Raw genomic sequence first — 15,031 nt, 5'->3', positions numbered from 1 at the left:
CCCAACCTCTTCCTTTCCCAGGACTGCACAGGTGATCCATGGCCTTACCTGGTGCCTTCTTGCCTTGCCAGGGCCCTATTGTTTGACCCCAGCAGGCAGCTTGTCACACTCACCTTTACCCCATTCATTGCCTGTGCATAGCCCTGCAGGTAGACCTGTGCAAGGCCTCGGGCAGGCTGCATGCTGCATGTCACACAGCCATGCAGTTGACCTTTCATGGATGGACTCCAGATCTACCAAAAATGTTATTTATCTGATGTTTTTATAATCTTTTTTGAACCACTCATAAATACATTTGACTTGTCTCTCATTTGGCATTACTGTAGCTTGTTTTTTGTTAATGAAATCATGAGGTGGGTGACCATCCACTGAGTCCTTTGCTCAATCTTGTCTACAGCAAAAGTTTGAAGGATGTGAGGGGAGAGGATTTGGCAAGGCTTCTGCGTGGAGCTGTATAATAATAATAAATAAATGCAAAATTTGTATAATGCATACTCACACTCATAAAGAGCATGCTCTTAGTGCTTAAGAACAAGAATGAGACACGGGTAACATCTGATGGACAGAAGAACAAACAACATATGAGCTATAGAAGGATAAAGAACAGTACTGATGATGAATAAAGACATACAGAAAATGCGAAGAGGAACCAAGTAACAAGAACTGAGTATCGTGATTTTGCGAAAGGAAGACAAACAGGGAAGTAGCAATAAGCAGATAAGGGGGAAATGGTGTGAAAAAGGACTAGCATTGTGGGAAGTGGTGTTAAGAGTAATGTTTAAGAAAGAGGTGCGCTTTCAGTGCACATTTAAAGGATTCAATGGTGGGTAGGTGGTGGATATGAAAAGGAAGAGAGTGCCATTGTTTTTTTTTTGCACAGTAACTAAAGTCCTGTCACCGTGTGTTCTAGTGACAGAAATAGGAGACGGTCATCAGACGAAGAGCGGAGTTGTCTAGCTGGGATGTAAGGGAAGAGAAGTTCAGAGAAATAGTATGTTGTATGTCTAATAGATCCATTATTCATAGATCTGGATTTTACTTTGTTATAGGTAGAACAGCATACCTTGGTGAAAGTGCGACCTGGGTCTCGCAAGTGGACAGCAGGTTATCAGGCAGACTTGGTGTGTATACTCTGCTTTATAGAGGGCGAGCCACCAGGAAGCATAACTGTCATGTCACTCAACTCATCCTATGGCCTGTGAGTACAACTGTTCACCCTGTACGTCCTACACCTTAGACATGGACTTACATTCAGATGGTCTAACATTTACCTTTTCTGTTTCTATTCATTTTATTGTGATGTTGATGAGTAATGTCCCAATTTTCTTCTTCAGGATGGCCTTTGGCAATGAATCAGGTCTTGCCATTGTTGATTTTGTCCAAAAGACATGTTTGCTGAATCTTGGCACACCTGATTTGTATGGTAAGGAGCAATTCGATCTTGCTTTCTAGTTAAGAAGGAGAGAAAATTGAGAGAATTATTTCCGTCTGGTTGTCATATTAACTTGTTGTTAAGAGCATTTTTTTTTATCAATTTACTTGTCTTACAAGATATGAAATGGTCTCAACTTTAATTCCTGCTTGTTTTTAAGATTTTGGTTGTTCACTTGTTAAAAAATAACTTGTCACAAGAACTATTTATAAATGTGTTTTAACAATCAAGTTAACAAAGGCTATTTTAACTTTAGGCTATAACATGTTCTTTTCAAAAATCTATACATTACTTTTGAAACTTCTTTTTTAAAATGTGTTTCGGGGGTTTTTCAGAGTATAAACTAGGTATTTTTTAAAGAAAGATACGTAGTAGATAAATCACTAATAGCAGCTGAAATTGTTCAGAAGTGAATGAAGGTTACTACAGAATGAGATAAATTAATAATTCTGACAACTTTTCCACACAGAACTTTTGAAAATGTAAACCTTTGACCTACATGGACATGTTTCGTTTTCTTCACCTCAAAGAAATTTGAGATTAATCAGAAATCTGTGCTAAATTTTTAAATTAAAAATTTTTAATTCTTAAATGCTTAAGAACAAGAATGAGACATGGAACATCTGACGGACAGAAGAACAAACAACATATGAGCTATAGAAGGATTTTTAAATTAAAAATTTTAAATTCCAAAGTAAGGAACTTGTAGGACAATGATTAGGCTTTTACAAGTAACAGTTACTTCCCATGTAGAAGTTATAGTCCATGAACTTTTGTCAGAGCTCCAGCAACAGCACAACATACCTGTAGTTGTAAGAATATTTGTGTAGAATTGAACATCCCATGCAACTCAAACTCATTTGTGGTACTATTGCTGAATCTAAAGATCATTTACTGTGTCATTCCTTTGCTAATAAGTTTAAGGTGGTGTAGTTTAGTTGAGACTGTTATTGCTGAACTTGTATAAAATTACACGCCTTACATCAGTTTCTGTTGGATAGTTTATGTGTTTAGTCATATGTCTCACATAATAAAAGTCAAAAGTTTCCTTATCCAGGCTCAATGGACCCCTATCAAAGAGCACCACGATCACCACGCACCAAGAAGCCTTCTGGTGAAGGAGTCAGTCAAGGCTCAGAGGAGGGGAAATCTCCAACAACAGATCAGGTGAGTCCCTGATGCAATTTCTTCTCTTTTGACAGCATGATCATGTATGCTAACCTGGGAAGGAGTGTTACAAAAACTAATCTTACAAGTTAACCCATATCTCTAGCTAAAGAGTATGTTCCAGTATTTTAAAAGTGTTCTATTCCTCCTCCTCCCCCCACCCATGCACACACACATCAACAGATATCTCCCCTTTTTTTTAGTTTATGTAATTACATAAAATTACAAAAATCTGCTTCAGATTCACTGTGTCTGCATTTGCATTTGTATAATTGGAAAAAACTTTTAACCGCTTCTTTAGTCATGTCCTTGACATGTGTCGTGGAATTAATATATAGTGCACATGATCATTGCCTATGATAAGTTAAATGCACCTAAGGGAAATCTTGAAACATGAGCCACTTGGTTCTTGCTAGAGAAGTGTTCCTGGTTAACAGGCAGGTAAAAGTATGTTTTAGCATCAGTTTGATATTTAACCCATTCAGTTTTCCAATTCTGACTGGCACAGCTGTACATGGTTTTCAAAACCTATATAAACTGCAACTAAGAAAAAGATTCTCAGTTAACTGAAAGCATTTCTTTCATTAATCTAAACAATTCTGTAAATGTAAACCTTTTATTTGCTGTAGAAAGTGTTAGTTAAATGTGGCAAACGAATAGATTTGAAAACCATAAGTAAAATTAGGTCAGAATACAAATTAAAAATAAAATCATACACTTTCAACAGCCGATAATGATTAAATATATTTAGATATAAAGATATGAAACATGAATGCAGGGCTTCTGCTAAGGTTAAATTCTTTGGGGTCCCAGGGACCCCTTCAGATTTTTAAGGGGTCCCTGTTCTTCGCGCAAATTTGAAGGGGACCCCATTGACGAAAATTTACGGGGTCCTCTGAACTTTTAATGCGTACTGTACACAATTTTTTGCGTAAGCAGAAGCCCTGATGAATGGTTCTTAATTTGACACCTTTTGTGTGGTAATTATATTTGTTTACATTACAATGGATAACTGAGGAATTCATCTCATTGAAGGTACAAGATGATTTCTACTTGATTCAAACAGGCCAGCAAACCTTTAAAGTATAGTTATAAAGAAAGTCCTAAGTAGTCTGTTATCTTTATTTTTCTTGTAGCAGCTCTTGTGTTCCTGTGGGTTCATATTTAAATTAATTCATTGTGCAATCTAGGAAAACCTAGAGAAAAATATTGCTCTTTAACAATTAAAGCATTTCCAGTTATTTTCCCAACAAGTATTTTAAAATGATGACAAGAAATGCAGGGGGCATTAGTAGGAAACTAATCTTCAAAATATCGTTGGAAGAGAGACTGGACTGCTTTGACTGAACTTCAAAACTTGGTTCAAGCTGTGGATAATAGAAGTGGCCCAAAGGGATGGAGCATGGAATGGATCTGCAAGATTCTAGTGGTGGATTTTTAGTAAAGACATTAGAAACTGCTGCTGCATCTCCATGCTTACAACAATTTAGTTTTATTTTCTGTTGTACTATTTCTGTATTTTTGTATGTGTAGCAGCAAGGAAGACATGTCATATTTGCCCCAAGTTCTAGCAGCCCATTTTACATCTGTTTTGGTTCTTCACTTTTTTAAAACATTTAATAAACTCTAGGAGAGTGTTTTCATTGGCAGGTGATGGTAGATATTTTGATAGTGCTAATTTGTTTCACATCAGATATGTCTTTCTTGTTGTCCTTCCTGGATAACATTTTAAGGATGTTGATTGGTGTTGCTTTTGCTTATATATTTTGCTTATATATACTTTTAGATTCTGCATATTACAACAGTTACCATATGGCATCAACATTTAACTGCTCTTTTTAGTTTTGGAACAACCTGTAAAATTGTGAGGCCTGATATGCTTTAAAGTTCAGTTTTTAAGATAAATTTTGAGTGAATCATTATTGGTTGATTAGTGCTATGTTCATGGCATTTGACTTTTATAGAGATTTAGATGTGTTACAGCATCAACACATCACCTGTCAACAATTTACCACTAATATTTGGATGATATAATCTAAGAAAAATGCTTATTGTTGGCTAGTAGTAGTAGTAGTACATATTTTTGGTTTGCTATCAAGTTGTTAAACAAGAGGAACCTTTTAGTAGTATGCTCAACGATAGTATTTTGCATAGTCATTTGTTGGTGATTTTTTTTCAGTTACAAAAAAACAGGCTGTCATACAATCATGTTAAATGTGATATATTCCCATACAATCTGTAGATAGACATTTTAAGGCTGCATCAGAGTCAATTATCGAAGTATAACTTCCCTATGATAACCCAAGTTCCTTAGCAGTGGCTGTGTTTGGTGTTTTGCCCACGACTTCTGACCTGGATGTGATTCTGGCACTGATATCATTTACAGCATTTCCAGAAAAGCAACTTTCGCCATATACCAAATAATTTTATCATCATGTAGAGATAAAAATTCTCACACTAGTGCCATCATTTAAAATTTTTTGCTAGTAATTGCTTTCTATGCAAATATAAAAGTGCAAAGAAAATATAAATTGGATCATGCTGGATGCTATGTTTGTGTGTGAAATTGTGTTTAATCCCAGACAAATGTGCATCAAAATGTTTGACATGAAGGCTTCTTTCTCCTATATGAATGGGTCTGTAGGAGGAAGAATGTGAATGTGTATGTATGTACATGAATGAGCATGCATGTACTTTTAGTTATTTTATAAAAATACATCCAGATGTATTCAGAATCATAAAAACCTATACAAAACATAAAAAGCTAGATGAGGTTATAAATTGAAGGTAACTTTCACTTAAAAAAATCATTGCATTCATCTATGATGAGGGCTTAGGTTTTTTTCCTTTCATTTTAATTCACAGCAAGTATGAAATTTCTCATTTCTTTAATTTACAAACAATGTTATAACATTTTTCCTTTGGTTTTGCTTAACATTTCAGACTTTTGTTCTTATTCTGCATGTGAACTTTTTTTAAGAGCACCATTCTGTGTCTGTTTAGTTTTTGCCCATAATTTGTGCTAAACAGCAGTCAAGAGATGATGGCCGTTCCGTTTGTTTTGTGTGTTGAATCCCGTTTGTGTTTCTGCTTTCTGAATGTTTTCAGTTGCCCTGTGTTCAAAGTCCTGTGTCAAAGGTCCCTCCTCCCTTAATCCCTCCACGGACAAAACGTAAACGTGCCAAAGAACTTCTGTCAGTTGGGGAGAGCCAGTCCACAGACACTTCTGTCCAGCAGATTCTGACTTCACCAGCATCTCCTGATCAGGAACATGATGATAATGTGTTTGTCCCCATCAAAAGTCCAACTCATCCTCCAGCAGAAGGTGATGCAAACAATAACCCTGCTTCTATAGTGGCGGCTATAGGCTTGATGGTTGATACATGTGCTGAGCATGTCCCTAATCCCTTGACTCTGTCTGTGCAAAATGCAGCACATGTGGTTCAGAAAAGCAGCAGTACTGGCAGTGTCAGTTCAGATGCCATGGATGGTAAAACTAGGGCAGATGAAGCTCACTCGGACAATGTAGTCACATTAAGAGCTAAGCCTCGCCATAAAAAAAATCCAAACATGCGGCGGTCATCTTCTGATCCAGACGTGAATCATCAGTGTAAACTGTCCATTGCATTACATGATCACAAGAAACTCCAAAATGCCAAAGATAATAGTTCCATCACCAGAAACAGACAGACAGAGGAACAAAGACTAGAGAGAGCAGGGGAAGCCAGTGAGCTCAGCCCACGGCATAGCTCGGCAGAGGATGGAAGAAATTCAACGTCAAGATCAAGCAGTCCCAGAAATAAACACCCTGATAACAGAGAATTTTCAGGGGACTACAGCAAACAAGCAGACTATTCTACTCCAGCAAGCACCAGTGATGATGAATTGGATGCAGCAACTCACAGGAAGAGCAGACCTGCTGAACAGGCCGACACCCAGCACAGTAAAAGTTTTTTACACAGATTTAGTGTTAAGATCCGCTCATCTTTAGGTGCTAAGTCCAAAACTCTTGAAATTGAAGGTGATGCAGAAGCAAGAGTGACCAGAGAGAGATCTAAAATGATGAAAGAGAAGATAATAAAAGTGATAGATCTCAGTGAAGAAAACCAGTCAAAACCTACTGTTCGAAGAATGAGTGTGGCTGAGATGTGCCAGTTGAGGAAAGGGGGTATGTATATAGAAGATGCCACCACACTTTTCTTGTTTTCTTGTTTGCTCTTTAATTCTTTCTTGTTTGCAAGATTGGAATTATTCCATTTGTACTACCACATAGTGCGCTGATTTTCATATTGTCAGAATACTTGTCTTTGTGCATGGTAACAGATCACTTTAATGCCTTAACTGACTTCCATCTCTTTCAGGGTGAGTGCTTCAAATGCACTAAAACTTTTGCAATCTGAACCGCGTGAGACTTTCTAAGAATCTCTGATACCTTGACTTGTATGAGGGGCAAAAAATTGTTTTCTGTTTTATTGACAATTTTTTTAAAAATAGGATTTATTTTTATTCAATGCTGAACAGTGTGAACATTGACTGTTCTTTCATGATTAATTCACTCAAGGACTGGTAGTCTCTTGCCATGTGAAGGGAGATAATGGCAGAAAACAATAATGTCCCTGTATTGAGTCACGAGTATCATTGATTTTGTCCACATTTTTGTGCTTTTTTAAAGAAAAAAAAAGAAAGTTGTGCTAAAGCAGTAGGGGTTTTTTTAGCAATTTTTTAAAATTTCAAATGGTATTTATTTCTAGCTTTTTTTGTTTAGTGTTCAGTTGGTAGGAGTCAGTGGTGTGGGTCAGTAATTTTTCTAGCTTGCTATAGTCATTTTGCATATTCAACCCACGTCATCTCTTTCAGTTTCTTGTATTGGCTGAAGCAGATTTGGTGTTTTTACAAGATTCAACTAGTGGGATCCCATCTCTTTAGTTTTCTCCCTTGGTTTTTGTTTAGATAAACGGTCTGTGTTTGAGTCCAACAAGCTTAAAGCAAAAGAAACAACATGCTCCAGAGTTGAAATGGACGAAGTCGCAAGGTACCACCCGCAAAATTCGCAAGGTCCAGAGCTTGGCTTCTGTGGACGAATGGAATGGTGGAGGTGCAGATGAAGGCTTCTTTCTGTCCCATATCTTCCCTGTGCTCATTGTTTTTCTCTGAGCCTTGGTCTTATTTTATATCTCTAGCTCAGTACTGTCTTTCTGTCTCTTACTGTACTATCTCCATGTTCCCAAATCATGGGTTTCTGTGGCTGGTCCACATTCTGTTTGCTATATTGTTGTCTATAATGCAGCTTTGGTGTTGTACATGTGCATTCCACTCTGTAACAGACAGCTTGGGACTGGTTATTTCTCTAAGTTAAGGAAGTAGAATGTGCTTTAGAAATATAACAGGGTTATATTTCAGCCACTCCCCCCGACCACCATTGCTTCTTACATACGAATAATGATGCTACAAAAAAAGGTTGCGGTGTCCAGTTCATAAATGTTACTAACAATAGTTTTTTGTTATTTTGTTGCTTTGGTATTATCCAAAAGAGAGTTAAGTGTCTGTTCATACATCCAAGGTATAACAACCTGTTTTGTTGAGTAGCTTTAGGAAAAAGAAACGTTTGAAATTTAAATATTTTTGTCTGTTTGATACTATTGACATGTTAGTCATGCCTTTTACCTTGTGACATGTGAACCCACAGAATAGGGAATAGTAAAGTTTCTGAAGAATCTACACCGCATAATGTGTAGCCAAATTAAAGTGTGAATGCAGAATACTAGCATGCAGAGAAAGACTATAGTATGGTAGCATGATTTTTTTTTTTTTGTCTATAAAGTTACCATGTGCACCAAGAATAGAGCAACATTGGTAACACTTGTGGTGAACATCCCCCTTTCACCATACATAAGCATATAGTAAGATCATATTCTTTCAGCTAGTGCTTTTATGAATTCTCTTTCAGGAGAAACCATTTGTGTAATAAATGGGTGGAATGCACTTAACAAGGCCTCTTAGCAATAGGCATTCTTGTATGATGTCCTTGCCTCTCTTGCAGCCTGTCTGCATCCACACCATCTCCTGTCCCTCAAGCAAAATTCAGAAGAACATTTGATGACATTCATGTTTATCACCTACTGGTGTCTTTTTCCAAAGTTACTGGCAAGCCATTAGATTCATTCTGTCTAGCAGAATCCTGACTTATTCAGCATTTTTTTTTTTTTTCAAGTATGTGTGGTTTTTCTCTTGGGTGCCTGCTCCTTATGGTGTCATTGTCAATCCATTATCAAATATCCCTACATCCCTCTCTTTGAACACTGGTATAATTGTGTTAATGAGCTTTTTGTCCTTCCTTCAAGAAGAGATTACTAAAATGCATCTTAAATTGTGTATTCTAAAGGTTTCTGAATGGAAGTGAGATTGTTGAAATGGTGACAGTTAACTTTCCGGTTAAATATCTTTTAAGCTTTCAGAGCTTTTAATGGTATTTTTTAAAGCAATCTTCCTAAAGCAAATTCATATTTAGATAATTTAGGATAAGCAATGAGCTGCATGATTATTTCTTAACTTCTTATCATTTATGAGTAAGAATAGTTTTAGAACTTAAAATGATTTCCCAGATAATTGTTTTTAACTGTTGACATCAACTAGCCTTTTAGATGCATATGCAGGCTGAATAATTCACGTTGAAATAGTTCCTGGGCAATTTTCTCTTGTTTATTGTGTGTGGGTACACCTGCAGGAAAAGGCATGTGTATAAGAATTAGCAAGTCTCAGCAGTTGTTTGTGCATATGTTTGGGTGAATGTGCATGAAAGTGTCCCTGCATGTAATTGCTTATATTGCATGTACATAGATGTGTGTTTGCATGGATGTGTCCATGCATGCCTCCCTCTAATATTATAGTGTGTTCTTTTATGTACACATGTATATACTTTTGTATGTTCATATTATGTGTGTTCTATATGTGTGTGTTTGAGAGAGAGAGAGCATGTGTAATGAATGTCATCTCTTGTCCTGTGACCTTATATCACAGTTGTTCAAATTATGCTCTAGCTTCACAACATACACCCTTTTTATTTTTTGCAGGCATTGTCAGGTTAACATCTCATGTATTTAAATGATGTGCGATGTTAACTTGGCACTGCTTTTTTATCTATCTTTTTGTTCAAGATGTGTGCAGTAAAAGAGAACACTACTTGTAAGTGTCTGACATAAAAATATGTTAAGAGTGTGTTAGTGGTGAAATATACACTGCTTAAATGAGGCAGTGTATTTTAAGGCAAATATTGCTGGATAAAGCAGAATGAGTATCTAGATTTGATAATGCTGTGGTCAGTAGGAAGTTGTACTAAGTTCATGGCAGGGGAAATCTGAGATTGACTATTCCTGCCTATTATCACTATCTTCTGAGATCAAATGTCTCTATGGGGTAAACAGCAATCCTCCGTCTTTCCCTAACTGATAACGTTTGTACGTTTCTTTTGTAACAACCCTTCTGCACTTTGACTGCTATATTATAGTTTTTCTTACTTTCCTTTTGATGATTCTGTCAATCTTAAAACTCTTTTTCTGCCATTTGCTCAATCCGGCAACTAAGCATATATTTCAAAACTTTAACATTTAAATATGACATTTTTAAATCAAGTTTTGCATATCACTGTTCAATTGACTCATTATTGTTGAAGATAATTAAAATAAAGAATTAAAGTAACAGTTATTTCTCCTCTGCCATAACATCTTTTAAAGAATTTGGGTTTTATTTGTCCTTCAGTTAAATAGCTTTAAAGTGAATTGCACTCTGTAGTTTGTTTTTTTGGTGAAGTATATGAAATGCTTCTGCCATTTGACAAATTATCATTTTATTTACTTCCTTTTGCAATGGGTGGTCTGGTATTGTAATGTTCAAGTGTGACCAAGATGGTGATAATTGGGGGTGTGGGTTCAGAACTTTTACTGGGCATGCTCTTTCTCTGCATGTTGCACCTGTTTACAGAGTCATCTGCTTTGCTATGCTGTAGCCTTAGTTGCTGGCTCAGCATAAAACACCAGTTCCCATTCCAATATGTGTGAACTGGAACCAAGGTGGTGGTGTGGAAGTTAAGTTTTAGCTGTATTCATTTGACGAACACCAATGTTTCATGGAGAAAATTGTGCGTAGTTGTAACAGACTGAATAAAAACTGTTCTTAACAACATAGTTTTATTTATTGACCGAGATTGTGTAGCGGAAAGAAAGTTTTCAGCCTGAAATCATGATAGGGTTAAAGTTAGGATAGCATCTTTTTGTTTATTGCCAGTCAAGGACGCTCCTTTGCTGCTTAGGAATTAAATGAGGGAACTTGTGGATAGCATTGTGCAGTTTTGTGCTTTGTGTTGCTTTTTTCACATTATTTTTGTTGAGATGAGTATTATTATTATAGATGCAAGTATCATAGGCATCTTGTCTTGTCTATCATTGTCTTAAACTGATGTTGAATTGATTTAGCTCAGTTGTTTTTTTAACAGCTTTATAAAAAGGGTTTGAAGCAAAAAGATCAAACAAATGAGTAATTTACAAAACTGAAAAGTGGAACATCTGATAATGACCAGCTAACATCTTTCAACTGAGTTTTGTTTCTTTGGTTTGAATAGGTCACATCACAAATAGGCAAAGAGTGTAATTGTACTCTACTTCTATTATTACTGTTAAGTACATTTTTGGATTCTTGATTTCTTTGCTTCTTGATCAGTTTAGATGGTGCAGCTGAGCTGGTTATTTTGGTTTTTGTATATGTTAGGTAACTTCATGCTAATATGTTCTTCATCTTGCTTTGCCTCCATGGAACAGATAGAAATGATGGCTCATCCTTCTCTCGCTCACGCAGTTCCAGCATAAATAGTCTTGATAATGTTACCCGTGAGGCCATCCAGTGTCTAGTCTTCGCTGATTCCTACACACGCAAAACAGGTAAGAACCTGTCTCTTCATGTGCAGTGACGATGAGTAAAAGGAAGAAAAGGTCTACGAAAAATTTGTTGTAACCAGGAGAATTTTAACAGCAGAGTACCATTGAAGTATCCAGTGTTTAAGGCGTCAGTCTAAAAGTTCGCAAACAACAAAAATCATGTAGGCTGCTAGAATAAACCACAAAGCTTTCACATAATCCTAGACTATGCCACAACAATTTAACATGGCGTGTCTCAGGAAATTGTTCTAGTTGCTGGGTATTTTAAGCATCATGGCAGGTTATTTTAGAAGACACTTCCTGATTCTTTACTTGTGCAATCATCTTTATATCATCTGTATATTATGCGGTCAGGCTTGTATAATGTTCTGAAAATGTGCTTTTGGACCAGTACACCAATGCTATATCAGTCTTTAAATGCTATCCACGTTATCATTTTTGTCTTGCAGACAACTCTGTTTAGTTTATTACGATACACAAACTACAAAAAAATCTAAACAGCATTTGGCAGGAGATACCAACCTTCAGACATTGGTATTCTCAAATGCCAGAAAGAGGTCAAAGGCTGGATGCCTTAGTATTGTATGGATATGTTTATATTTCATCAAGCACTGTCTAGTCAGAGACAGAAGTAGCATACATTAATTAAATGTATCTCTTTAAGACAATGATATTGTAATTTGTTTTCCTTCTGCTCCCAATTAAAAATGTTGAACTTCAATAGTATTTGTCTTATTCACTGAGATTGGGGAATGACAAAGTAAATACTGTCATTTAGAAACTGTATTGAATGTTTACTACTAAATGATGTCTTCTGTCTGTTGAAACCAACCCTAAATGCCTTTGCAGACAATCTGACGTGCCCTTGCTTATGGGTGGGGACCAGTCTAGGCTCAGTAATTGTCATCAACCTCAACCTGCCAGGTTTGAATGGTGATCAACGTTTGCAGCAGCCTGTCATTGTTTCTCCTAGTGGTGAGGAAGATAATTTGCTGTTCCTGACTTTTTTTTTTAACACTTAGAACATTACATTGTTCTCTCACTTAAAGTAAATGCAGCTGGGTTTTTTTCGTTAATTCTTGTGCTGATTTACTGTAAGAGCTTCTTTTCCAAAATATTATCTTTGATTCATGAGCTGTCAAGTTTTATGTTTGCCCCTCACATGGTTGATATAGGTTAGATGAAGACTGTAATTTCTTTCTTGTGTTTTTATTTCTTTCAGGGACAATATTTCGTTTGAAAGGTTCTATTGTGGGTATGTCATTTCTTGATTGTAATGGAATTCTCATCCCAACAATGTTTGACTACTGGAAGGAGGGGGGTACTGGTGGGGGTGGCACTGTATCAGGAATAGCAGTTTATGGACGTGATGTCAGAGATCTGCGAGATGACAAGTCCCTCAAGACACCACGTAAGTCAAAGACATTATTTTCACAAGTTCACTGCTTCTTCATTGGCAGTGCTTGCTCGATTAGAAAAAAAAGCAGTAAATTTTATTGTGCTATCATGAAATATAAAAAATTATCTAAATTTAAGACTTTCCCTGAAGCTGTTACTGCTTATGAGAGCACAAATACTGGAGCTGGTGTTTAAATAGTAATGCTGCTAAACTAAAGTCTAAAAAATACAACTAGAAGCAACTGCATCTGTATAAATATGTGATTGAATTATTTTGCTTTGCAGGACAATTATCTGTCTCAACTAAACCTAAGATCTCGCCAACATCATCAACAGAAGTTGCAGACAGGCAGTTTGTCATCATATGCTCTGAAAAGCAGGCTCGGGTAAGATTTAGTGATTGTTGTATTCTGTGTATTGAGTGAATGTTGACTATTTTTATTGTTATTTGCATTTATTATGTGACTATTTGATGCATGCCATGAAATTTAAAAAAAAATTATTGCAATTCATCAGCAACTTGCAGGAATTTATCAAGAGTAAAGGTAGTGACTTTGGTTACTTCTTGTAGCTGTTATTTAAAGTGAGAAGAGGCTATTATAATTCATTCAAGATATAACTTCAAGAACCTTGTTATCAAGTCTTCGTTTCACTGTGTCATTGTCCAGCTTTCTCTTGTGGCTCATGTGCCGAAGGACTTAAAGTGTGTTTTTGTTTACAGGTGATGTCTCTTCCTTCTCAGACATGTGCATACAAAGTGAAAATCACAGAGACATCCTTTGTGGTTCGAGCAGAAATTGTGGCTTTGAAAGGTGATTGATGCGTTGTTCCTTTCTACAAGTACAATTTTTATACGAGCAGACATGAGTGCATGGCCATTCATCTCCATTCTTAGTATGCTGCATTCACCCTCAGTTTTTGACACTTTTGCTTTCTCTCAGACCTGCAGCTATCTTGTGTGGTGGTGTTAATATATAAACAATATCAACTGTTAGCCAGCTTCATGAGGCTATATTCAAACTCCGAGTATTTGTTGCATGTCCACTGTGAAGAAAGTAATAAAAATAATAAGTGGGAATTGATAAAGTGTAATATCTCAGCCAAAGGCAGACTCATTGCGCAGAACAAGATCACAAAATAATAGCAAAGAGGTAGAACAAGTTAACAAAATAGGAACAAAGATGTAGAATAAGATCACAAAACGGTAAGAAAGATGTAGAAGGGAGAACAATATGAGGTCTTGCTGCATTCCGGCAGTAAAGGGGGTCAATGTAGATTTAACGGTATAATGACTCCAGAGAATAAGGTTAGTGACATAAGAGAATACTGGAAAAATGTTGAGTAATCTTGTTAATAATAAGAAATGTTATCATATGAAACTACAAGAGTGTGATCATCTATCTATCTATTCCTCTTTGTGCATCAGGTTGCACATAAGGCCTCAACCAGAGTCTGCCACTGATGTCAGTTGGCTGAAACCCGCTCCAGGTGACCCCATGTCCAGCCCTTTCCTTTCATCTCCCTTTCCACTGTTCTTCTTCAAGTTTCCTTTGGGTGGCCTTGTTTTCTTCGGCCACTGGAGTCCATCATAGGGCGACTGGAAAGCTGCTGTCTGCTGGCGGAGCACATGTCCAATCCATCACCAACGCCTTTGTTGAACCTGCGTGGTGATGGACTCGGTTTCAGTTCTTCGGTGGACTTTGTTGGTGATAGTATTTGGCCAAAAGATGTTAAGTATGCGCCTGAGGCATCTGTTTTGGAAGACGTCAAGCCTGTTACTGATGGTTTTGGTCATCTTCCATGATTCGGATCCGTAAAGGAGGGTGCTGATCACATTTGACTTGAAGATTCTCAGCTTGATCTTCTGGCTGATGTTTTTTGCCTTCCATGTGCTCCTGAGTGAGGCAAAGGCTTGGCTGGCTTTCGCTAGTCAGGCTCGAATCTCCACCTCCGCATCCCCGATGTTTGACACTTTGGACCCAAGATAGGTGAAACGGTCAACTTCCTCAGTCTCTTCTCCATTTAGTTTGATGCTGTCTTGGACTCTGGCGTTCACTCTCATACTTTTCGTTTTCTTTGTGCTGACCTTCAAGCCAAGGTTTCCAGC

General features: G+C 37.0%; 1 protein-coding gene across 4 annotated transcripts in view; it reads left to right on the top strand.

Annotated features, from left to right (window-relative positions):
- LOC112566441 (syntaxin-binding protein 5-like) overlaps nucleotides 1-15,031 on the top strand; it is a 42,334-nt gene that overhangs the window by 14,215 nt on the left and 13,088 nt on the right. Inside the window, exons 17-25 of one of the 4 annotated variants that reach the window (XM_025242643.1) lie at nucleotides 1,050-1,198; nucleotides 1,335-1,423; nucleotides 2,490-2,599; nucleotides 7,550-7,694; nucleotides 11,410-11,529; nucleotides 12,376-12,501; nucleotides 12,749-12,937; nucleotides 13,210-13,310; nucleotides 13,646-13,736. In XM_025242643.1, the coding sequence (XP_025098428.1) occupies nucleotides 1,050-1,198; nucleotides 1,335-1,423; nucleotides 2,490-2,599; nucleotides 7,550-7,694; nucleotides 11,410-11,529; nucleotides 12,376-12,501; nucleotides 12,749-12,937; nucleotides 13,210-13,310; nucleotides 13,646-13,736 (1,120 nt within the window). Of the gene's footprint in view, nucleotides 1-1,049; nucleotides 1,199-1,334; nucleotides 1,424-2,489; nucleotides 2,600-5,707; nucleotides 6,768-7,549; nucleotides 7,695-11,409; nucleotides 11,530-12,375; nucleotides 12,502-12,748; nucleotides 12,938-13,209; nucleotides 13,311-13,645; nucleotides 13,737-15,031 lie in introns of all 4 variants that reach the window. The other 3 variants (XM_025242642.1, XM_025242641.1, XM_025242644.1) reach the window with 3 other exon arrangements.

The sequence above is a fragment of the Pomacea canaliculata genome, linkage group LG6 (assembly GCF_003073045.1).
Source record: "Pomacea canaliculata isolate SZHN2017 linkage group LG6, ASM307304v1, whole genome shotgun sequence".
NCBI lineage: Eukaryota > Metazoa > Mollusca > Gastropoda > Architaenioglossa > Ampullariidae > Pomacea > Pomacea canaliculata.
The sequence above is the reverse complement of the archived record's forward strand: the minus strand, read 5'-3'. Positions and strand labels throughout refer to the sequence as shown.